Source organism: Teleopsis dalmanni, chromosome X (genome assembly GCF_002237135.1).
Source record: "Teleopsis dalmanni isolate 2A chromosome X, ASM223713v2, whole genome shotgun sequence".
NCBI classification, from domain to species: domain Eukaryota; kingdom Metazoa; phylum Arthropoda; class Insecta; order Diptera; family Diopsidae; genus Teleopsis; species Teleopsis dalmanni.
Window position 1 is genome coordinate 74,816,748 of NC_051848.1, and position 26,129 is coordinate 74,842,876.

The 26,129-nt window shown below is 28.8% G+C and overlaps 3 protein-coding genes across 5 annotated transcripts; 2 read left to right on the plus strand and 1 right to left on the minus strand.

Moving 5' to 3' along the window:
* Positions 1 to 5,054: 5,054 nt before the first annotated feature.
* Positions 5,055 to 12,585, minus strand: LOC119687793. The gene is made up of 3 exons (XM_038102279.1): positions 12,283 to 12,585; positions 7,352 to 11,473; positions 5,055 to 6,391 (listed from the first exon to the last, which is right to left on the minus strand). Exons 1-3 carry the CDS (start codon positions 12,284 to 12,286, stop codon positions 5,172 to 5,174), a joined length of 5,346 nt encoding a protein of 1,781 aa, XP_037958207.1. The 5' UTR covers positions 12,287 to 12,585; the 3' UTR covers positions 5,055 to 5,171.
* Positions 12,586 to 14,770: 2,185 nt separating this feature from the next.
* On the plus strand, positions 14,771 to 17,963 carry LOC119689688 (protein CNPPD1). The gene is made up of 4 exons (XM_038104570.1): positions 14,771 to 15,015; positions 15,070 to 15,363; positions 16,873 to 16,995; positions 17,077 to 17,963. The coding sequence occupies exons 1-4, from the start codon at positions 14,968 to 14,970 to the stop codon at positions 17,833 to 17,835; spliced, it is 1,224 nt and encodes a 407-aa protein (XP_037960498.1). The 5' UTR covers positions 14,771 to 14,967; the 3' UTR covers positions 17,836 to 17,963.
* Positions 17,964 to 18,356: 393 nt separating this feature from the next.
* On the plus strand, positions 18,357 to 24,418 carry LOC119689713. Of its 3 annotated transcripts, XM_038104602.1 has the most exons (4): positions 18,357 to 18,389; positions 20,832 to 21,547; positions 21,604 to 23,033; positions 24,187 to 24,418. In XM_038104602.1, exons 2-4 carry the CDS (start codon positions 20,887 to 20,889, stop codon positions 24,334 to 24,336), a joined length of 2,241 nt encoding a protein of 746 aa, XP_037960530.1. In that variant the 5' UTR covers positions 18,357 to 18,389; positions 20,832 to 20,886; the 3' UTR covers positions 24,337 to 24,418. The 3 variants fall into 3 exon arrangements, with proteins under 3 accessions (XP_037960530.1, XP_037960531.1, XP_037960529.1); XM_038104603.1 differs by lacking the exons at positions 18,357 to 18,389; positions 24,187 to 24,418 and having other exon boundaries at positions 20,686 to 21,547; positions 21,604 to 22,448; positions 22,508 to 22,666; XM_038104601.1 differs by lacking the exon at positions 18,357 to 18,389 and having other exon boundaries at positions 20,687 to 21,547.
* The last annotated feature ends 1,711 nt before the right edge of the window (positions 24,419 to 26,129 follow it).

Here is a 26,129-nt window from a genome sequence, read left to right on the forward strand (position 1 = left end):
TATTAAATAATGTAATATATAGTATACACAAACGAAACGTCACTTATGTATTGATAATAGTTAAAATGTTTAGATTGAAACTATAAAATAATATATATTAAATAATTAAAAATGAACCAACTTTCTTGTAGAATAAATTAAGTAATATTGAATTATATTTAGAATTCATTATATATAACGTCCAGGTACATAATTTAAGTACTTGAAAATATAAGTACTTAATCAATACGTAGTATTTAACGCTAATTGCTAGTTATAAATTATGTGAAATAATAGCTTAATTGCCTTAAACTAAACTTATCAAATTTTTCCATAAGAAGGAAAAATTAATAAAAAATAGATCAGATCCGGCATATTTATTAATGAGAATTCAAATTAATTGTTTTAACAAAAAGCTTGGCAATTTATATAGTTGAAGTTATTTTCTATAATTATATATATATATATAATCCATTATAAGATTATATGTGTTAACTGTTAATATGTTAACGTTTTCTTAAACTATATTTTGTTATCATCAAGAGAAAGCATCATGCTTATAGCTGTTGTGCAAATGTGTCAAGGAGCAAGATAAACTTCATGGGAAAAACTGTATTTGAGGACCTCAAAAATTTTTTATAGGGAATCTTACAAAAGTCTCAAAAAAAAGGTGAAACTGATGGGAGTAACTCTTAACTTTAGATTACAAGTATCACAAAAATCCTTTAGAAAATCTTATCAGTAAGAGGAAAGATCTTAAAACGGGAACTTTTGGTTAAGAAAATGTCCGGCATAGACTTAATAAGATACAAATAATCTTTACATTAAAATACTTAGGGACACTCTTTAGAAAACCAAATCACTAGGAGCGAGACATCATATAATATGACTGTTTTGATAACACAATGGATCCATATATAATATGTTATAGATATGAAATTTGATTAAGACTCGCGCTAAAAGCTAACCAAACCTAATTTTATATCTATCTCACACATTTTTACACTATCGTACTTAACTAAACGGATATGTCCGTTGAATAGATTCGAAATATTGTATTTCCAGTTGAATATTTAAATTTCATGGCAATTACATGTGTTCTTCAAATATAAAAACAGTTTTTTTGTTTAAACATTTTGAATACTTTAAACTCCCATTATGTTGCTGACACACTCTAAACTGTTCTTTGACATACTATATCTATTTTTCTAAATTAATTTCATATTTGAACTAGTGTTAAAGTAATAAAAGGAGATTTTTTAGTAATATTCCCCAGTTACGACCAGATATCATCAGCTAATTATATAGTGTTATATATCAACAACCAGAGCCTTCAATTTGTAAAATACGCTATTTTACAAAACACCTATACTTTAAAATGAAAAAATTGATGTAGATACCACTCCCAATATATGTCCCAAGACATTATATAAACATAATACTTATAATGACGATGAAGCAGTTAGTTAATGTAGAACAGAACAATAAAAAATAAATGAATTTTACTTCTGTTTTTAATAATTAAACTTATATCCAAGTAGAAATTTAGTATAGAAATGTGAATTTTCTTTTATTTTTATAGTTAATGGTATTTCAACATTACTATTTATTTTCTAATGACAGAACTCTGTAATAACATTAGATTACTTATTTTCTGAGTTTATTTATTATATATCATATTGAGAAATTCATGCATATTCATCAATTATGTTCATTTTTTATAAATTAAAAAAACAACTAAAGATTCTTTCAATTATTACATTTGTCAATTAAATAAAAAACATTAAAAAATAGTAAAAAATGTATTGGAATAAAATAACAGAATATATGTTGAAAATTTAATAAAAGTTATTAATTATGTAATTAGAAAACTAGAACAAAATGTCACACCAATTGTATTAGAATAAACATTTAAAATTGCTTTTTACCATTCATTTAATTTATTAAGCCAATTTACAAAGCATTTAGATATTTTAATTTAGTAATTTTAATCAAATCACATATGTATTTGTCCTTATGGCAACAGATTAACTTCTGCAGTGAGAGATACGGTACAGTACAATATCGAACGGTCTATGGGTCGACCAACTTAAAGATGCACAGTTGTGTTTTATAGTGTTTGGCCATTACGATGCTAATGCATATCAAGCATATTCGATTATGAACTTATAAATCGAACACCTTAAATCGGGGACGTCCACCCATAACACTTCATCATACAAATTTACACAATCGCAATATGTGAGGTAATGCCCATCATAATCATCCAAGAAATAACAAAAACAACTTTTATTGTAATTAATATTTTAACTAACAATTTTTCTAGCTGTTGCACAAAAACAGTGTTTTTAATGTTCCAATCCCTAACAATCTATTTAATAGTTTAATAGCAAAGAAGCAAAAACAGTGGTTTAAAACTACAATAAATATTATTATGTTAATAAGACAATTATAACATTTTCGAGCAGCTTGTATTTCATCGTTAAGATCGAACTCCAAACATTTCGAATATTATAAAAAGCAGTAACTAATATCTAATTAGTTACCGACAACTAAGTTTTCTCTTCTGTCCAACTAGCACCTAAGCATCTTTTTATTATCATATATTCGAAAACAGGGTTTTGGAAAAATATTTATTAATTAAAATCAATCCACGTGATTGATAAATAAAATATTTTATAAGGCTTTTTATGGAATGACCGTTCATTTATTTATAGACTTCTATAGTGGGGTGTTCAATCTTGGCAAACCTGACATTTGCATAAGAAGTGAACGATGTTCTCTTTTTTATGTTTTCTCACTTGCTGCTTTTACAATTTCATTTAAATGGAATGTCTGATTTATGGAAATGTGTGCTTACTGATCAATAACTTATCATCACCGCCACGAATTTTGAAACTTGGATCGCATCCTTATACTAAACATTAGTTTAGTTTACTTATAATCCACTGTGCTTTTCCATTTCAATTTTACTAATTTTTAATCTAATTATCTTTTGTTTAACTCTTCATAAGAACAATATTTTTTCATCTGCTCAGAATTTGGCTAATTGATTGGCGATATCATTTCCTTATGTTCTTAAGTGTCCTGTGACCAAAACTAATAAAATTATGCAGTGGTTACTTACTAATATCAGTTAAGTTTCTTAATTACTTTAAATTTTGCATTGTAAGTAATACAAATTTGTTTGTTCTAGAACACAGTTGATTTTATTGGCGCTTTTCTCCGATCATTCACCAATCTCATAGCAAAAACTTCGACTTATAAAAGAACTGATCTTCTAGCGAGATAGGAGGATCCCCTAACGTCTTTTTGAGCTGAATTAAAACTATAGTACGTAGATTTATGCTGTAGAAAAGTGCTGTCCAAAGACGGCCCGTGAGTTGTTTTTTTTTACTAGTACATCTTTTGATGTACCAGTAAAACTAAATTAATTTATTTTTATGGTATACCAAATAAATGAATTTAAATTAATAAATTATTAAAACTAAATTTAATATTATATCCGCTTTTTTATTTTTATCAAAATCAATTATGAACGTATGTATTTGTTTCTGCGGCCCTCCAGTCTGTATGGTGATTTTTATTGTTCCGGGATTGCACATTTAAGTCTATTTGCTCCAAAATGCTACCTCAAAAAAACCAAAGTTTCTTCTATTCAGTAAAGATCTGAATATTAAAGTGTTAGCTGTTAAACTGTTCTTAATCAGAACTGCATACGATACCGGAATTTAAGTTTTCCAAAACTAAAGTTTAGAATGATAATCACAACTAGAACCCTAGAAAAAATCTCCAAGGACCACAAGGACCTCAGATAACAACTAACGATACTGGTAACGGGTTAGAACAAAGATTTATAAAAAAATAAATACTCGATATGTGATTTGATAAAACCACCAGGAGTAATGCAAGGGTAGATACTGCAGATATCTATACGAAATATAGATGTTTTGGATTTGCAGGTTATATACTGCAAAAATTGTATAGATATAATGAAAAAAAAACGCATGTGCCTAAAATACTTTCTTCATCAAGATATAAGTATTATGTGGAACTGAATTCATAACATGAGAGATTGTGTATATTATGACAGTAAGAAATTTCAATTTATCTCTAATTCTAGTATATACACAATCGCAAGACGCTAATTATAATACAAAATTATTTTATATATTCTTGTGTCTTCCCGTAACACAATTGTCATACTAAATAGACTTATGGCTAAATTCCATAGAAAAAATTAACATAATGGCTGGAACTCGCTAACTACAGCACTTAATGAAATGGAGAGAGCTTATGCCAATTTTTTACAGCTATGAGTATGGTTATCCGAAGCTCAGGCTTTTATTTTTAATAATCAACAAAGAGTGTAAAAAGCTGATAATGACAATACTAGGCCATTTATCGACATTTACATTATATATTTTGTATTATAACAATAAATAAATAAAAATATATAAATAATAATAAATAAATAATAATAAATAAATAAATAAATAAACAAATAAATAAATAAAAAAAAAATAAACAAAAAAATTAATAAATAAAAATAAATAAATAAATATAAATAAATATAAATAAATAAATATAAATAAATAAATAAACAAAAATAAATTTAAAAATAAATGAGATAAAATTTTAAACATATCATAATTGCAAAATTGTATGTAAAAACCATTCAAAGTAAATCACTCTTTGATTTTTTTAAAGTATATACATTATTAATACAATATAGACAAAGTATAATATTAATAATATAAAGAAATCAATTTGTTTTATTTTTTTTTTTTAATAGTTACAATCATCTTAAAATAACTAAATAATAATACAAGACTAAAAAATTTTAAGAATAATTTTTTAAATTTAAATTTAATTGAAATTAAATTACAAAAATATTAAAAAACTGTTTTACAAACACATACAATATTTTTTAACACAACTAATTACAATATTTAAAAATTAATAAAATATGCATATACATGTTTAAAGTTACAATTTTAATATAATTTACATTTTTGAATTGTTTTTAATAAAAATTGTATAACATATTATTATTGAACTATATATTAGAAAAATGTGTAAGGATGGCATAAGTATGTATGTTAAGTAGTTATGATATTTTCTTAAAGTACATAGTGCATTAATGTTAATAGCCTAGAAGGTTAGATGTAATCATCAATCAGATGATTCATTCAGTTAAACGTTAGCATTAAATTATCAAGATTATTTTTCAACTCTCCGGCATATTTAATCGAATTAAATTTCCCTTCATTCTTGCTTAATTTTATTAAAATCTCATGTAGCTGTTGAACTTTTGCCATCAATTTAGTTCCCCGTAATATGCTTACATACTTAGAGCCACCAGCAGCCAAAAACGCAATTGTTATAATTACAATCAGCTGCTCCTCGTAGTTCTTAATTTGTTGATTCGGAGACGCAGCAAACAAGACAATAGAGTATGCAATGCTCAAGAAGTCATCGTGGCCTATAAAGCAAACGCGATTTTTTGAAGTAAAGCAAATGTTGCGTACAATTTTCAAACATAGCAATCGCAATTTATTATCAATACTTTCTCGTTTCTCAATGACACCACATAGAGCACTAATATGACGCAGTGATATGCCTTCTTTATAACGACTATATAACTCCCAGAACTGCAGCCAGTCATGAACGACAATTGTATTTTTTACTGGTGCTTTTGGTGTTAACGGATGAAAAGTTTCGAAAATGTTCATTATGTTCGATCTTAATAAAAATGAACGGGTCTCCGGATAAAGTATGCAACAATTCATTAGAACTCGCACGCCATAGTGTATTAAGAAAATCGAAAGCTCACACATACATTTCGATTTAAGTGATTCCGGTCTTATGGTATCTAAAATCAACGACAGAACAGTATTCCTTTTATCCAATACATTCATGCACGTCCGATTCGTAAATTCCCGACACACTGCAGCTGAACGTGCAGCAACGCAGACACAGGCTCGAAAAACGGTAATTTTTAACTCAATCGAGAAGAATAGCCAGGGCCAAATCTTTATACAAAGCTCAGCTAAGGCGGCTGCATCCTCTTCATTGACAATCTTAGCATTTGGCGATGTGAACCAATGAACCAATATTTCGAATATCCATTTCATGTTCTCAGTAATGGCTTTTCGTTTTTTTTCCATAAAGCGTCGTCTAATCTCGACAGTCCCTAACATATTTTCAGACAAAAAATCGTCGAATATGCTAATAATCGTCTTTACGAAATCCAAATCAATTGCTGCCTTTTGTGCTGATTCTGATATATTCAATAGAGTACACAAGCATTTAATGATTTGCAAAGTTACTTCCGTGTATTCCTTGACTAGATTTGTGCGGCCATTCTCTTCGAATTTTCCATTTAGACACTGAAACAGCAAACTCCCCACTAAAAATTTATAATGTAAAATCAATAAATTAATAACTTAAATAGATAATAATTATATACGTTTAAATAATCAGCGAATAATTCAATTCAATTCAGAACAAAGTAAAGCGGAGATTGATGGAACTATAAATTCAACTTAGTTAAGAAAACGGGTTCAAAAGGGCAAACGGGTAAAGTAGCTTAAAAGAATGTACTTTACTTATATGAAAATTGAAAAGAAGAAGGGTCCAGCTACATTACACGGTTATAAGCAGATATCCGTTTATGAGAACATCCATTTTTACCAATCTAGTATATGTTACAATTAGAAACTTCAATAATGGAGTCAAAATTTAAAATGATAATTATGATATTTAAATTTATTAAATACTCCCTAAGAAGAGAGCAGTAGACCAAAAATATGAATAGATTACATGACAAATATGTGCGATAAATAAAAATTAAGATAGTGTGATGTGATTGAGGTGGGTGTTAAAACTTACTTGGATTAAGGTAAAAAAAATTTCGCATTCTTAACGAAAGAATGAGAAAAATCAGTAGCGCCCAAATTGATATGTTATGGTTAGATGTAAAACAGATTAGCAACGTTATGAGGATTGTAGATTGATAGTTTAATCACACATTGAGAATATACGTGTTTATATGAGAAAAGTCATTGTTTAACACATCACCAAATTCAAATCTTAATTAGATTCGGGCAGTTCTTCTTACATAAAGAAGTATTCTTTCATTTCTAAGAATAGCAGACGGATGCTTATTGTAAACCTTGCTGCAGTGCAAACGTTATTTATTAATACACCGTTTCGGTTTAAAGATCAGCTGGCCCACATCGGTGATAAGAACAGATATAAGCGTAGCAAGGGACATCGGCTAGTCATTATTGATGCAATGAGCCGGTATGCATGAGCATGTTCAGCAATCGAATAAAAAATATATTTATTGAATAAATTTAGAACTTACCTTGAAGTTTCAATCCTTTTGTAAGATTTAACTCGGGCACAGCACTTTTTTCTTTAAACTGTTCTTTTCCAAAGATCACCTTATAGTAATTAGGTTTGAGAAAAATTTGCTCTTCCAAGACATGTGCAAAATTTTTATTTATATTTTTGTTTTCTTGTGACTTTAATAAAAGTTCTTCCAAAAGAGTCAATGCTGTGGTCTGCATTCGCGATTCATCTTTCATATACATAACAATCAGTGTTATCATTGGCGAAGGCTTTTTAAGCATTTCATCACATATTTGCTTATATACATCATTATTTACATCCCACAAAAACATAAGAAACTCGATGAAAATTGTTACAATTTCTCGTTTAACATTTTCGAAATGAAAGAATGAATAAAATGCTTTAAACCAATCGATATCGGAACAAAGAACACAATCGACAAAAGCTGGGTCACAACACCAGTATAGCTGGCAAACGTTTGCACACATTATGTAAAATATCTCATCTTGTTTGAAGGAAGTACATCCTACAACTTTACAAAGATAAGACATTATTGGTTTTCTAATTAATTCTTTTGCAAATGGCTTGTGAATATCTATTAATGTTTTATATATTTTAGTTACAATAACTATAAGCTCAGCCGATATATAAGCACGCCCATCCTTCTTTAAATGATTTGATTTGAATCCTTCGTAAGTAAACCGGCTGAGGCCTGTAAACATTTCCTCATCAAATCTGTTTACATTTAGCACATTACATATATGTTTAAAATCAATTTTATTATTTACCAATAAAACCGAAAAACAGTTACCAGCCATATAACGTACATTCATTGTCTCAGTACAATCCAAAAACGTTGATATTGCACAGGACAAAAAGCCACCAGGAAAGTAATTAAGTTCGTTTATTATTGCTAGAGCGGAGTCCTCATTTTTTGCAAATTGTGTTAGTAATGACCAGGAAAAATATCGCACTCTTGCATCACAGTCACTGCACATACCGCTCAGGTATTGCAAAAGTGAATCATTTTGCAACTTTATATCGCACACATTAAAGTACAATTCCGGAGCTTCCATTTGGTGTACAAAATTTAGAATAATTTCGAAGAGCATGCGTACATTTGGATTAGCAAATTGTTTATAGTATTTGGCGTGGAAGCAATAAGCAAAATATTTGTTGCAATAGTCTTGTAATTCCGTATCGCTGCAATGTAAGTTAAATCTCGAGAGGTGTAACAACACATTGTATACACAACGAATTATGCCCTTAGATATATCGCTTAACATGAAGTCCAACGTACAAAATAAATCTGGAATGATGCGGTTGTCTTTTACCAAACTAATTCTACTTATTAAAACAATGAACAAATCACAGACATGGTAAGAAAGTCTAATCGGTATATCCGGCGTAAGTAAGAGTGCTAACATTCGATTTTTTTCATCAGCGACTATGTTAATGAGACCCTCAAGTACCTTGACATAGCCTAACTGCGTGGCATAATTTAGAATTTCAATCACCAGTAAATATATATCAAATTCGTACGCACTTTCAGGCTTCATAAAGAGTAATTCAGACAAAACATTAAACATATATGCCACAGTTTCTTTATTAATTGCAAGCTCATTTGAATCAAATTGTAAACACATTTTAAGTCTATAAAGATGTACTAGTATGGTATATGTGTCCGTAGAGCGATCAATTACTCTTACATTTTCATTGACACAGTAATCAATAGAGGTGGAACGGAAAATTATCCATTCTGTATCTGTTACGAATAAGTCCGTTGATATATCAAGCTGAGTTAAATCATTAACGGTGGGCTTTATATTTGGACTTTTTGAGCTTTTCGAAATAGCTATGTTTACAATAGATTTTGCATAAGTTCTTTCTTCTCTCTTAGTTTTAAATATCCTTTGGTAACTTGATTCACATTCGCTTAATGGCTCCCAGGACAAAAGAGTGTGATTGAAAGGTATATATAATGTATCGAAAATTTGCGGTAGGTGAAAAGTGTTTTCAGTTACCAATAAATAGTTTCCAGTCACCATCACGTACAAACATGCAACAATATAAGTGCGGATCATTTCATGATGTCTATAGTATATCAATAACCGCAATAGCAGCACATATGGCTCAATATCTGAACCCAAGATATTTCGTACCTCCATATTGCAAAGCAACATTCGTAAAATCAGTCGGACAGTTTTAAATATATATGGATCAAAAATATCGGGCATGCAATTTTTTAAAGCAGCTCTTATTACACTTAATGTATAAACAACGTACTCTTTACTGAATAACTGGCATTCCTCCCAGTTTTGCATCAGTTCATCAAATTCATCTATTTTTAAATTGGTTGGATTAGGGTCAATCAAACTCAATTTCATATCTTTAAGTGAATCGATTAGAAGTCTAGCATTAAAATCACATTGATTTTTACGGAAACAGTCTTCCATATTTATTGGAACTGGTATAACGCATACATCATTTGGTATCAGTTCGTCGATTTCAAAGAAATTCGATATATACGCTGGATCAGTGTCTATATTATGAAGTAAATATCTAATACGTGTTAGAGCTTCGCTACGTCGACGTTGCTCCTTACTGAACAAAAATAATGTGTTACATTTGAGAAGATACGTAAGTGAGAAACTGGGGGAATCAGGATCAAACATTTCTTCTAAACGATTTCCAGCTTTGCTTGAACTCTCGATACACTGCAAAAGTGGCAACACTGCAATAAACACCTCCGAGAAATATACCCATTTATAATCACTGAATATGTGCTCTGTTTCCATAGCTGCATACAAATATTCAATGCATAGAGTTTTTATCTCAATACTTGAGGTCGCATAATACCAATTCGCTATATGCCTCAGAATTTTAGTGCTAACTATAATACTAAAAATTTGATAATTCGCTTCAGCTTTACAGGTGTTCACATCAATTTTAAGATTTGTATCTTTATATGCTAACACCAATGAAATCAAGTAATATATGATGTACTTGAAGCTATACAGTTTTATATCTTCATTTGGCTCATTTAGTAAGAGAAACAACAAATTAGCTGCATTCTGTTTCAAGTCGTAATTTTCCTCATAGAGATCAGCGCAGTTTGTTACAGCTTTTAGGAGTATTTGACAGAGTTTAGTGCTTTTAATATGAAATAACGTGTATACTAAGTCTGGTCCTTTGTATACAAGCATCTCACTACTGAAATTCTGACAGTCACCTCCAAGAATAGCCACAGCGTTTTTAAAGTGCAATTTGTAATTCTTAAAAGCATCACATTTTTCACTCATGTTCACATGTGCATAAATGTTTAACAAATTTTGATACCTTCGCTTACAATGCAATTCAAAATGGTAATCTGCTAGCTGATGGTCCAGCAGTATAAGATTTGGATTTTGTTTGCATTGTATGAATCCATACGCCATATCTTGCAAAATAAATTGACACTGCAAGTACTGTATACGACACATCATTGGATCTTTTGAGCACTGGTAATGAGTTTTGATTTGCTGTGCAAAAGCATATAACTCAGTTTGAGTGTTTCTATCAACTGGCTGGGATAACAATTCCAGCACTTCTGTACATGAGATTATAAGTTCGTATAAGATATTTGCTCCATCCGTAGGACACAGCCACACATCTTTTAAGCGTCGCAAAGATATACTCAAAATGCTATTCGTAGCCTCGTGCGACAGTAGCAGGGGAAGGTCATTTTCTTTTGGCCTTAAAGCGTGACAAAACATCTTTTTATGCATTATAAAGCCCTGCTTAAAGTTGTGCAAATATATGTGGAATATCTCAGTTATATCTACTATATCAATATTTTCATATTTGTTCTCTTCAAATAGATTTGCAATAAATGTAAAAAGTTTTGGTGTTTCAAAGAAAAACTCAACTGTATAATCAATGAGAAAAGTATGCAAATTCAACAAGGCGTTCTTCAAAGCATATTCATCAGTTTCTTCTTGATTTTTCAAAAAATTGTAAAAATGTTCGTCAGCCAGTAATAGATCTTCTTGGAGTTCCTGTGAGGAGTCATCGCTTACAAAATTAATAAAATTTGTTATAAATTTTTCTGGATTCGGTTGAACTGGATAATCCAATTTAAGGCCCCATTGTACAGCTGGAAGCATAAGTTACAATTTATTAATATTAAAACAGTCACAAAAAAATCATATTGTAATTTATCTTATAGCACTTTGTGAAATAGTTTATAGATTATTTCATGGGGATTTAGATATACTTATTTATGATAAATTTTATAATTTTTTTTTATAAATCTTATAAGCTGCCTTAAAGAAAAAGAAATAAAAATAACTAGACATTTTGTCTACAATTCTTCAGATCTGGCAAGACCTGGAAATAACTAACGTAGTGGATATTCTAAATATATATCTTCCAAAAATAAGTTTATTTTTCAGATGCACAATATCATTTTAAAGCTTCTAATATCATATCCGTGCAATGGTTACTAATCTGCGACTAAGTGCTACTTGAACAGAAGACGCAGTTTCGACATCACTAATATTAGCCAATTATTGCCAATTATATATCATATTAACCAACATAAGGATAATATACTTTACTAGTACAATGATTATTAAGATTATTCTATTGTTTGTATAAAAATTAAAAAATAAACAACAAAATACATAATATTAGCAACTATCAAGTAATTTGCATGTATCAGTTAAATGCATCTCATGACTTTAGAGCCTTACTCCCTTAAATATAATTAGAACTAACAATTCTAATATAATAGAAAACTTATCTTCTTAGACATTCTAAAAAAATCAATTTCGTTCCCTGTAATAACTGCAACTAAATTGTTATACTTCCTTTCAAATAAATACTTATAATATGATTAGTTTTCTTATAATTAAACAAAACATAGAACAATATATATTCACGTAACTATATTTAAAATCTTACACATTTTCCAAGCAATTATATATGATAATTAACTCTGCAAGGATATAATATCCATATATTAAAAATTTTAATTATTATTCCAATATTTATACAATACATTAGGAATACTTTGTCAGCTGACTGAAGCAATTACAAAAAAACGCGCCATTTAATTTTGTAAACATACACACGTTTGTTTAAACATTAAGTAAACATTTTTAATTCGCTATTTTATAACATATCAACAATTTTTAAATAGTTAAGGTTTAAATAGGTAATAACCAGCTATAATTTAAATTATAGATGCCGCGCTAAGTAAACAAAGTAATATAACATATCCTGACATTCCATGTAAACGAAAGAAGAAATAGTGACATACAAGCAAAAGCCAAATTACGCACACATTTGAAATGTATAATAAAAACAACAAAAATTAAGAGTTGCCAATACTTGTACAAACCAAAAATACCTTACATTGTATTCACACTAGAGTTTTAAGAGAGCATCATATATGTCCAATTATATAAATGCAATATATGCTTATGTAATAGAAACAAAGGTATATGAAAAGTATAGGACTTAAAAACAAAAACTTTAACATAGATTACTATATGTAGTGAAAAGATATATAAAAATAAAAACTCCAAATATCGCATGAATATAAATTAAACAAATAAGATAATGTAATGTTAATTTTGTAAAATTGAAATTTTTATGTACAAAGATCCTAAAGTAAAATATGTCGTTTATTATGAACACATAAAAATTCAACGAAAAATTAATTTCAGTAAGTCCAAAAAATGTTCTATACTTAATAAAAAGCTTCAGTTTCACCTTTTAATTTATTTCATTATGTTCTTATTTAAACTGTTATATAACTGTATTAAAAAAAAAGGTTTTATAACATTCTTTCACAATTGTCTGTCCGTCCATTGTATATACAAATTTAAAATTTTTCCAAATGTCAATTGTAAAAGTTCATGTTTTGACTCATGTTACACTTAAGCAATTTTTAAGAATTAATTTTAGTGCATTAATTTTTGATACTTGCTACTTTTGATGAATTCTTAAATTCATTATTCGGATTAAAAATCCGATGCATAAAGTCTGCTTGATAGTTTGTATATGTGTGAGTAGAAAAGCAAAAGTAACATTTTAAGAAGTAATTTAACATTTATTTTGATGTTTGCAAATTACATACAAATTTTTTACTTTCGCTGACATTGCGATGTATTCTTCATTTCAACACCAAATCACTTGAAATCAGAAAGATATGTATGGATATATTATCATCTGCGGCTCGTTTATGTAACTTTCTCACTTAGTTTTCTCGAACGATTTTTCTTAATTTTGACAAACACTTGGAGTAACTAATTGTCAAAAGTGAGAAAATCGTTCGAGAAAACGAAGTGAGAAAGTTACATAAACAAGCCACTGATATTAATACTGTATCGTAATATCAACACAATCAAGTTGATATCAATTTGGAATTTTGTTTAAATTTTTTTACATATGATTTTTCACATATAAGTGCAATATTCGTTGCCATTCCAATGAGTGTTCATAATAGTACGCTTATTGCGTTGGTAACACTTTTTTCTTTACTGGCTGAAGTGTATGGCCAGTAAACAACTATTGGCCTAGATAGAGAAAATAGTATTAGATAGAGAAAATAAGTAAGCCACAAATTCTTTAAATTATGGCAATTCTTTCTTTTATGTTTTATTTATTTCGGTGTTAAATCACTATTTGTTATGTGCAATTTCCGACGTTTTTAAAATTCAAAGTTCAATAATAAGTCATGTGATTAGTTATTTTTGCTTTTTTATATCAGATGTTACTTTATAATTTTTGACAGCTCATATCAAAAACAAAACTTTCGTGTGAATACAGTCATATAGTCATAGTATTGTGAAGAATAGTATATTGTACAAATACAGATTCAATCATAATTATAGTTCTTAGATTTCTGTAATAAATTGGAATGTGATTTTAAGTTAACTTTGTAACAAACTGAATCAAACGAGCTGAATTAGTAAAATTATTGATGTGTGAGGGCCTTAACTATATAATTACGTTTTCATTCAGAGTAAATGCGAACGTTGTATAGTCCAACATTTTAAAAATTCTCGTCGCTGGTAATGCACTTTTATTACATTCGCTTATTACTTTTGAAATCTGTTTTGTATTTTATTCTTTTTAACCAGTTAAGAGAAAAACATGTTTTTTTTAAACCATTCAAGCTTCTACCATAAATCACAGACTATTATCAACCACCACATACTGCCACTATAAACCAGAGACTACCTTCACAGTTTAAGCAATATTCTTCTTTATTAACAATGACACACTTAATAATAGAACAGAACTATATATAAAATAAAACGCAAGGTATGAATCAACATAATTATATCATGAATACCAAATTTTCCAAACGTTGGCAGCCCTAGTTGTCAACTATTGTTTTTATTCTTATTTTTGTATGAAAAAAAAATGTGTGAAAGTCGATTTGGAAAGCAAAGTAGAATTCAGATAAACTTTGCCATCTATACAAGTTTCTCTTAACATTTAGTGTGTGGTTTTGTTTAAGTAACAATAAAAATTCTTGTCAAATTCTATTTTCTATTAAATGATTTCTTTAAATATTTGAATATAATTTAAATAAAAAAGTATTATTGCTATTGTATAATACATATATTCCGCAAAATGTTTGTGGGTCGCGGAAGATACGCGTCAGCAAAGTCACAAAAACAAGTAAAGTCAAACATTAACTAAATTAAAATCTTAATTAAATTATTAATTTTACAGGTAATGCCTCACAATGAGTTTATAGATCGCATACGTAAATCGCTTTATTTTGGTGTCGATACCGCGGATACAGAAATGACACTTTCCCGCCCTATGGCGGAATACGCTTCAGAACTGTTTTCGGAGCCGTATAAGGGGCACTCATTAAATCGACTAAGTAGTGCGGCAACTCCAAACGTAAATGTATCTCCTTGTTCGTTAATAATGGCACTTATTTATTTGGAAAGACTAAACTTATGTGATCCATTGTACGTACGCCGCATATCACCACAAGAACTGTTTATCGTATCTATGGTAAGTCGGTGTTAAATATTAATACAATTAGCTCTAAGGACTTATAATATAATTTAAAGAGAATATTTAATAGATTTAATGATTTTCGTATACATCAACTAAAGGCAGATGTTTTGCTATCTCTAAAATACACGAACACGTGCACCTAAGACAATGCAGGGTGACTCACGTTGTTTTAAGAAATAGAAGTATTATTTTATTAAAATAATTATTTTAATGAATTCAAAAATTTTAAAACCAAATAAGTTTCTTAATGTGTATATATTTTTAGAAAATTGTTTTTGGTAATATATTTCTCTGAATGACTCACCCTGTACACACAATACAATCAACTGGTGTGTGTTATGGGCATGTGACCTCATTTATACTAAAATTTGTATTGACGAAAATTAAATAAATTAGGAATTAAAATGGCTTTAACAATAAAAAACATATAATTATATTTATGGACAAAAATTTATATATTTTAAATTCCTTATTAAATTCTATCCAATATTCTATCGTCCGTTTGCATACAAAATTATTTTATTTTTTCAAAAATTGTTTTTTGTTTTAAAAAATTCTAATAATTTGTATTCAATGACGCAACCAAAAGTAGATTTTATTATGTATTTTCAATTATATATTGTACATAAACAAATTGATATGTATATTTATATGTGTGACATGTTGTTAGTCTGTCTATTAGCACGTAGTTTGCTTCGTATTGATAGAACTCTTCAAACATTTTTTTTGGTTGTTTACGGTTAAGAATTCATATTTACTTGTTATTCTTGTTTTCTAGCAAAAAAGGCGCGTGACTTGAAAAATAATGTAGAGATGATTTAAAATATTTAATAAAAAAATTTGTTCTGTTTTATAGTTTTTATCTCTAACTTCGATTTGAGCAAAGGGTATAGGGTTTATCCTCACCGGCTCCCACCGAAGAAAAACAAGAACTTCACCCATGGTCTTTTGTGCTAAAACACACCCTATTCGCTAATTATTCTTACTAAAATAAATTTATTAATTTGACTAAAAATATAGATTGTACGGTATAACCTAATATAAAACACATACAATGATCTAAATCATAAAAATCAAACAAGTTTGTACACAGAGCTATTGAGAGTTTGAAGAATCTTTACTATGGTGGACTTCAACATTATCTGTTAATATGAAAATAACGAAGGATTTTTGAATCTATTTTAGGTATCTTTTATTCTATTGAGTTTAAACTTTCCTTAAATTAACTATTACTTCTACTTTCCTTATTTAAGTAATTGCAACTAATTTGCTTATACCTTATACCTTTTATTCAAGCTTTTCTATATATAGCATATTCGTGTATGTTTCCTTATTACTTAAAATAAACAATTTATTTAAAATTATTAACTATTTGCACAATCATATTGAAATTAAATAATTTATTTATCATAATCAAAATAAAATATATGAGAAACTTATTATTAACAATGAATTCTTAAACAATAAATTAATAGTGGTTATAATTATTATTTTTCTCTATAGATGATATCAACAAAATTTTATGCTGGGCTTGATGAAGAAGTTTATTTATGCGATTGGGCTTATAACAACCGTATTAAGAAGAGTAAACTAAAGTTACTAGAGTTAGAATTTTTAGATGCAATTGTAAGTTTAAAAAATATATTAAAAAAAAATTCATAATACCAAATTTAACATATTTATTCTTTGTCTTAACTTTCTTTTAAGGATTGGAATATTTACATATCGAACGAACAGTTCTTTAATAAACTTGAAGCTGTTGAAAAAAGCATAGCCGAAAAAGAAGGGCTGCACCGCGGTTGGTTAACATATACGGAGCTTGAGCAGTTGATACCTTCGTTTACCTTAGCAAAATTTTTACTAAAAAATTTAACATTAATTGCTTTAAGTTACGCGGCTAGTATGATTACTATTGCCGGTGCTTTCTTTTTGGTCAGTCAAATACCATGCAATTCAATGCAACGCTTACAAAAATGTGCTCCAACTACAATCAGAGAGAGGTCGAATACCTTATTGGTCGAAAAAGACATAGTAAATACAACAAATGAAGTATGGGAAGATATCAATACAGAATGTTGTGCCTTAAATGCTGTAGAAGAACTTCTTAAACTGGAGTTGCAATATCTTAAAGAAGAGATAATAGAAAATTTGCGTACACGTCACAATGAAATTGGAACATACACCCGCTTAACATTGCCAAATGCGTCTGTAGAAAAATTCGATGGTAAAAATGGTTTACAAAATCATTTGGGTCACGATGTTCAACATAGTAATTGGTTTATATTGAAAGAAGCATACACAGATGCTAGTGCCAAGTTATCGTTATATCAATCAACGGACAATCATTCTGAAAATGAGATAGGACATATGTACAATTTTGAAAATAACTTTCAGCTCAATGTTACTGGGACTAAAATTCCTTTTTCACTTGTACGTTGCACCTTATCTTGGTTAAAATTAATATAATACATGTTGTATTTGAAGAGATGTTAAAATTCTAAAATACCTGATTTTCAAAATCAACAATTTAACTTTATACAAAAATATATTTTTAAATATAATTAGAAACGATAAAAATTATTAAATATTATTTTGCTGTTAAAACGTCTTTTAAAATTAATTAGTTAGTATAAACAATTCTATATAGGAACACTTCGTTCGATAACCTCTTGACAACTCTTAGCGAAAATAAAACTTGTTTGTTGAGGTATTATTTGTATATATATATATATAAGCAAACAGGCTTTTATATATGTTACACTGATAATTCTTCAGAGATTTATAATTATATGTACCTAAAACTGTATGCAGTTGATGTGGTGTGATTCACATGGTGTAGTGCATTGTTTTCCTAATGAAAATAACTAAGTGATATAAATATCTTGTCAAGTGTGTTTTATTATTTATTTTAATTATTACAAAATATAGCAGCCCTCGAAATTCAACTGTATTAAATTTTTTATAACAATTTTTCTGTTTTAAAACAATTAATATAGTTTGTAACATTAAATTTGCACAAAGTAAATATAAAAAAACGTGAATGAACCGAATAATATATATTTTCATTTTTAATTAATATCCAAGCATGTATCACTCAATAAGTCGTGTAACTAACTATGAAAAAAAAAATTTTTCTGCCAACAATCGATTTTACTCATCAATATAATCTCCTTCAAGGGCAATACAATCATTCCAACGCTTCACTAACTTCTCGATGCCGTGCTTGTAGAAGGATTTGTCTTTTACCTCAAAATAGGCTTCAGTTTCAGCAATTACATCTTCATTTGAGATGAATTTCTTACCGGCGAGCATTTTTTTAAGATCAGCGAATAGCCAGTAGTCGCTGGGGGCCAGATCTGGACTATACGGTTGATGAGGAAGCAATTCGAAGTCTAATTCGTGCAATTTTGTCATAGTTTTTATTGACTTGTGACATGGTGCATTGTCTTGGTGAAACAAAATTTTTTTCTTCGCCATATGCGGTCGTGTTCTCACAATTTCTGCTTTTAAACGATCCAGTAATGCTGTATAGTTACTATTGACGGTTTTTCCTTCAATAGTGAGATAGTCAATGAAGATTATACCATGTGCATCCCAAAATACTGAAGCCATAACCTTCCCAGCTGACTGTTGTGCCTTTGGACGTTTCGGACGTGGTTCACCGTCTGCAGTCCACTCAGATGATGATCGTTTTGATTCCGGAGTGAAGTGTTGGATACATGTTTCATCCATTGTCACATATCGACTCAAAAAATCTGATTTATTACGTATAAACATGGCCAAACACTGCTCTGAATCATCAACACGTTGTTGTTTTTGATCGACTGTGAGTAAACGCGGCACCCACTTTGAAAAGAGCTTTCTCATGGTCAAATGTTCATGCATAATTGTAAACACACTGCCTTCTGATATCTTAACGGTCTCAGCAATCTCACGCAATTTCAATTTACGATCAGATATAACCAATTCCTCGACTTTTTTGATGTTTTCTGGAGTAACCACCTCAATTGGACGACCAGAACGTTCACCATCATCGGTGTCTGTACGACCACGTTTAAATTCAGCAAACCAATAACAAATGGTTCTTTTCGATGGAGCGGAGTCCGGATAACACTTTTGAAGCCATTGCTTAGCTTGTACAGTATTTTTTTTCATCAAGAAGCAATGATAAATTAACACACGAAATTGTTTTGAATCCATTGTTTTGAAAATAACAAAAGTAATTTCACTTAAATGGCTGTTACTTTTTTTCTGACTAATCGAAATATCATCAAATTTTACACATAGTCCTTTGAAGATTGGTAATTCATAAACGCCATATGGATTTGATAATGGCAGCGCCATCTGTGTGTCAGTCACACGACTTATTGAGTGATGTGTTAGATTGCTGTTTAATTTTAACTTATGTGTGATGAACAATTAGTAGCAATCATTTTTCCATATAATTTCGACTAAACTTTTCAATCAATGAATATTCATGTATTTAATTAATAATGATAACATGTATGTTCCTACAATATCGAAATCATTCATGAATTTGTGACTTGTTTAAAACAATATTTAAAACGATAAATACAAAAATATTTTACGTCCTAAAAAATTTCGAAGATATTCTCCTCCTTCTTTAAGCTTACTAAAAGATTAGGAATTTTTCTATTTTTTTAAACAATCGTTACTTAACTCATCAAAATTCGATTTCAGTGATCTATTTCAGTAATCCGTTAGCATTATTCTCCGATAGCATTATTCTACAATGTCGACACGCATTCTAGATCCAATAATATAAGCTTGCTTTATTACAACTATACAATATGTTTCTAATGTTAGATTGTGTTTTGGTAAACCAGAAAATGACAAAAGTTCAAAAATTCCACAAATTAGTTTATCTATACTAAGGTATCGATCCCAACTATACATTCTAGCTAGTACATTTTTATTTATCAAAGCACATTCTTCATTAGACATCACACATCTAATTTCTTTAATAGTTTAATGAATTTCATTTGTTCTGTAACTGCACACATATGTTGTAGCAAAATATAATATATAAAAATAATATATAATTTATATAATAAAACACCAATCCGCCAAAAATTTATAATCCAATTTTTAATTAATATCATAAGCAAATATCATAAGCACATACATACGGGTTTTTCTTTAAAAACTTTATTTTCTAGATTCGAATATAAATAATTTTTAAAAACAAATGAATTCATTTGTAAAAGAAGTAAATACATAAAAAAAAATTAGAGAATAGCTTCAGAAGGGTATTTTTTACAATAAGCTATTCATGTGTTTTGTAACTTGGTAGCACTATAATTTGACGGCTGGTTTTGGCGGGTTGGCTAAGTTGGGGAAATGTTGTGTTTAATTTGTTTAGATATTTAAATTACAAAACTTATTAAATTTAATATTAGATGCATAAATGAAACTAAAAATAATATGTCATATGATTTAAGTTTTTTTAAAAGTCATGATCAAAATGAATCTACTTGGAGATCATCAACATGTGAAATGGAAACAGACGTGGAACTTGAGTGCAGTATAGCGAATGCGAATAAAAATTTATGGTGCATTAAGGATTTGTTATTTTATCCACTTGGATTAGTAAGTCATACTGTGGGAAATAAATCTCTATTTGTTACGTGGAGTGAAGACAATTTAATTAATTTTGTATTTAAATTAAAAACAAATGCGCTGAAAGAACATCACGTATATATACCAAAGAAAGAAATTATAAGTAATATATTTGTATTAAAACTAAATACATTGCTACTGATGCGTAGCGGAAAAATTTATTATTTTAGTTCAGCTAAAAAGACGCATAAAATTTCTTGGCTTAAAAATGTACGCTGCATGACCAGATCAAAGAATGGGTTTAGCATAATCCGTCTAATGCCCGATAATGCATTAAGTTTAGAGGTGTACGCCGATATGCCGAATATAGGAAAATGTACATCTACTCTTCTACAGCGCTATGATATTTCATTTGATGAGCGAAATTTATTTAATTGCCGTTGGCAAGATGATCGCTTTTTAATATTATCACAAATTGTGGATGAAGAAAATGTTCAATTTCTGAACGATATTTTAATGCTAAATGACATCACTCTTAAACCTAACATGGAATTTTTCTTTTTCACAGTGTCATGCAGTATATTCATTGTCATTCCTGGTAGGTATAAGTTTATAACATAATTACCTTTGAAACTTATTTATTTTTATTTATAGGTGATGACATTGATGTTAATACTACACCTGCGTATGACATAGAATTATTTTTTACATATGCATCTCCCGTGGAATTTATAAAGGTGCTCACCAACCACAAACTACTTATAGTATTTTTACAATGTGGTACCATAGATATTTGGTTTATATCAAAAGCCATAGACATGAAAGAGCATTCGTCCCACTATATTGGATCAGTCTATAATTCTTATGATATGAGCGATGAAAAGGCTTGCTTTTATTATAGTGACTCTGAAAAGGTAGCACAATTGCAAATACTATATGAAAGTGTACGAGATGTTTATATTATTGAGGAAACTTTTAAGAGTATACCGGGAGTTGTGGCTTGCACCTGGATTGAAAATACACAGGAACTGGTGTGTTTGAATTCTAATAATATATTTTATAAAGTTAAATTTCACGAGAATAATACAGTAGGAATTTATGATACCAAATCAAAATTTGAAAAAATTGAAGATTTGTACGAGTTAAAACCAATTAATAAAATAACACAATTTTTAAAAAAAACCGAAATAGTCGCTGAACTTTCACATGCTCCTCAAAAAATACGTCAAGAAATTGAAAAACAATTCTCAAAACAAAAATTAATTGCTGTGTGTAATAAACTGCCTATTTACACAAAACTGTTGCATGCATCATTAGAATTTCATATGCAAGTACCGACAACTTTTCCAGAAGACACTGTGATATTATTCATTAACAAAAATTATTTCTTGCAAAGTGAAACACTATTTGCCTTATTACACCTTCGTATAACAGAAAACAACATTTTTAAAACCGCACATTGGCAACTACATATCGATATTACAAGCTCATCTCATATGGTACATATTCCTAATAAATTATTAAACAAAAAATTATGTATTATTCTACCTTTACAAAGGAAAATGCTGCAGGTGTTGCCGAACTTCAATATTCAAATGCTTACATTTTTAAAAGTTGAAAGCAGATGTTTGGCTATAACACTGCCCATTAATTTAAAACCTCATTTGACCACATACAGCAATTTATTTAGTAAATTTCAACATTGCATCACTTTCTACAATACACATAATATAAGCGGATTTGTAGCGAATTTTCAACGAGAGGAACTTGTTCCAACAAAAAGTAATTTAATCAAGCACACCTTACAGTGCCCACAAACTTGTACTTTTCTTAATATATTAAGGATATTTGATTGTTGTATTGATGAAATTAAAGACAGTGACACAATCGAGTTATATGTTATGTCTGTTAAACTAATACTAGAATATAAAGCGGATCGAAATATGTTAGTACTAAAGTCAACAGATCCTGTTGTCTTGTATTATACTAAGTTATACATCATAAGTGCGATAAAAAAATTTGTTGGCTCCAAGGATATAATAAATTATACAGATATTGAAAATACTGCGTTAGAACTAGTAATGGTAAGTTGTTTTCCTGAGTTTTATTATAATAGAAACATTCCATTTATTGTGTTTCTAGTAATTTAATTAATTCTCTACTGAAATGTGCTACATTTATATAAAATAAAAATTAAAAATATATACGTTAACGAAAAGACGAAAGGAAACTATTTAAAAATTCGACGGATTTGAAAGCAAAGAAAAAAATTTCGAATATTTCCTAAGACCCGTGATTATAAGTATTGTCAATTGTTGTATGGTCTGCCAAATTTTAATAAATTAACCAAAATTTTTGCCTTTGTCTCTTTTTTGCTATTCGAATCTCTCTAAAAATGTATTAAGACTAATCGTTGTTGATCTTTATATTTTTAATAAAAAATATCAGTAATTTTAAATTATTTTGCAAAATAAAAAAATTCTTATAACAAAAATAATCTCTTGAGGAGATTCTAATTTCCAGTATTTATAGATTTGACAACGAAGTTTGAAAATTTTCAAAATTTTGAACATATAGATATTCTTATCATACTTCTTCTTAAAAGTATGGGGCTTTAAAATTGTATACTTTTTACATTGATCACTCAAACATAAAAACTACACACCTACACATCTAGCGGCAGGTACTTACGATTAATATGGTGTTTTTCAGATAAAAATTTACGAAAGCAAAACCGTATCGTGTCGTATTCTACAATAAAATACAAATAATAACAATAGCTAACAATTTACCCTTTCAACAATTGACTGTAATAGTACGTTTCCATTAGCTTCGTTAGAAGTTGTGATTCAAGCAATTCAAGCAATCTCAAGTAAGTTAACTGATCTAACGCAGCCAGTGGAAACATACTATAAAACCATGAAATCAGATGCTGATGTGAATCACAAATAGAAGTGATGTGAATCACAAATAGAAGTTTTTTCTTTAAATATTAAAATAGATTCAACAAGTCCACGCTCTCTCATAACGACAGATCGTACACTTACGTGGTTAGTGGCACTATAGAGTGTTAGTAAGTTAGTCAAATTCTAAATTCGTTACTCAAGATCTTGAATATTCCTAATATATGTGTGTATTTACTTAATTTTTTTCAAAAATTGTTTTGTTTAAATTATATTAAGAATTTTTTTAAATATATTTTTATACTAATTACTCTTAAAATTATCTTACATTTAGCGACTACAATGTGAAACTGAAAGCTATCTTGGACTGCAGGATTTAGAAGAAAACGTTAGGCTGGATCCATTAAATTTGTTCCAAATAAATAACTTAAAAAAGGTTTATAAATCGATGCGATCAGAACTTAATTATAAACTATTTAGATGATATTGTTATAACCGACGAAAAGTTTATTTTTGACCATATTGGTTATATATATATATATGTATATGTATTCTATATTGTAAAATAATTGCAGAGAATAAAACAATTTTAATTCTCTTATGTACATAAGATGTATATGAACGCATGTTTTATAAAAATAAAATTTTTTAATCTAAAATTATTAATAAAATTAATAACAAATAAATTGGGTGAAATTACATCTGCATAATATTTATCGTTTAATAAAATATATATAGATAAATAGATTGTTTTAGATTGTAGATAAATAGATTGAAAAAATAAAATAAAACATAAAATAAAATAAAATAAAAACACACTAAAAAAAGCTACTTTTCTAGTCACTGCAAGCTAAAGTATTACCTTAATGAAATGAGTATCTCCAACGCCGATCTCTATTTATTCTGTAAAAGTGTCAATGAAAAGATAAGGCAGGTTTTTTGCAAATGTCCTGCTTTTGATATTAAAAGCTTTACCATCATTTCAGTAACGACGCTGTTGTGTCATCTTACAAACTTTGAAACAAGAAACCCCGACCAAGCTAATATTTATTAGCATCTAAACGAAAGACCATGCACTCTAGATATGCTCTAGGTGCAGTACATCGTAGCATGTAGTAATAATAATATACAGTGAAACGGATAAACATATCTAGAACAATTTGTCTAATCTAAAAAAATATGTATAGTCTATATGTTTGTCAGTTCTTTTTCACTTTTTAAAAAACATCTTTAATAACCTAATTAATAGTTTTCAGTGGAACATTCAAAAAAAAAAAAAAATATCACGCCTTAAAAATTCCATGGAATTCTACAAAAAATAAATGCAGCTTACAATCACATAACAGATTATTCAAATATACTTAGTAATAGAAGTAAGAAGTCCACTATGTTGTTGTTGTAACCCGTCGGGATCTGCTTGTGAAGTCCCTTTGGGAGGTGTTGAACGGTACTTGGCCGTCGTAGGTGACGAGTGGCTCCGGGACGTAGGCCCGAACGTTCTTGGAACCAAGAAGTCCACTATAGCTGTACGTGGAGAAATAATAATCTAAGATTTGATATAAATATTTTTAGAAAATCATATTGCGTATTTCTGAAGTAGTTGATGTATAAAATGGAGTATATATTATAGAATATATCTTTATTATTACTTTAAGTTATTTAACTTTATTTTAATCAATAATAATCTTATATAAAAATGATGTCAAGTAATTAGTCCATTGAAAATAGATGGACTAAATAATAGAGAATGGGAAAATGCTTACAATTATATAAAAAAAGAATTTATGTACATATTTATTAATGATTCCTAAATATGTCTTTATTATTATTTTAATTTATTTAACTATTTTTTATTAAAAATAATCGTACATAAAAACATGCAGGTAATGTCCACGAATTAATCCATCGAATATATTAACGTTATAAATATAATTTAATAATAAAGAAGTCTGGACGCGAATAGTACAGTATCGTCCGCAAAGGTAGCAATCATTTTATTAACATTCGTTGAGGTTGCGACATCGACTGTAGGAAGTAGATAGACGAGAAGGTCTATGACACTACCTTGAGATACAACCGCTTCTATGTTTTTGATCTTGGAGATACTGTCTTTGTGCTTTAAATAGAAGTAACGTTCACCGATATAGCTCTTAAGTATTTGAATATAATTCTCAGCAGAATGTTTGTTAATTTATTAATGAGTCTATCGTGTCAAACACTATCGAAAGCCTTCACTACATCTTAGAAACAATTGTGAATTGTTTCTTTTCAAGAGAA

Coding starts and splice junctions, on each gene's coding strand:
- LOC119687793 (XM_038102279.1), bottom strand. Junction 6,392..7,351: donor AAAAGGATTGAAACTTCAAG/GTAAGTTCTAAA, acceptor ATAAATTTTTAG/TGGGGAGTTTGCTGTTTCAG.
- LOC119689688 (XM_038104570.1), top strand. CDS start 14,968: ATGTTTGTGGGTCGCGGAAGATACGCGTCAGCAAAGTCACAAAAACAA. Junction 15,364..16,872: donor AACTGTTTATCGTATCTATG/GTAAGTCGGTGT, acceptor TTTTCTCTATAG/ATGATATCAACAAAATTTTA. Junction 16,996..17,076: donor TAGAATTTTTAGATGCAATT/GTAAGTTTAAAA, acceptor CTTTCTTTTAAG/GATTGGAATATTTACATATC.
- LOC119689713 (XM_038104601.1), top strand. CDS start 20,815: ATGTCATATGATTTAAGTTTTTTTAAAAGTCATGATCAAAATGAATCT. Junction 21,548..21,603: donor TATATTCATTGTCATTCCTG/GTAGGTATAAGT, acceptor TTTTATTTATAG/GTGATGACATTGATGTTAAT. Junction 23,034..24,186: donor CTGCGTTAGAACTAGTAATG/GTAAGTTGTTTT, acceptor TCTTACATTTAG/CGACTACAATGTGAAACTGA.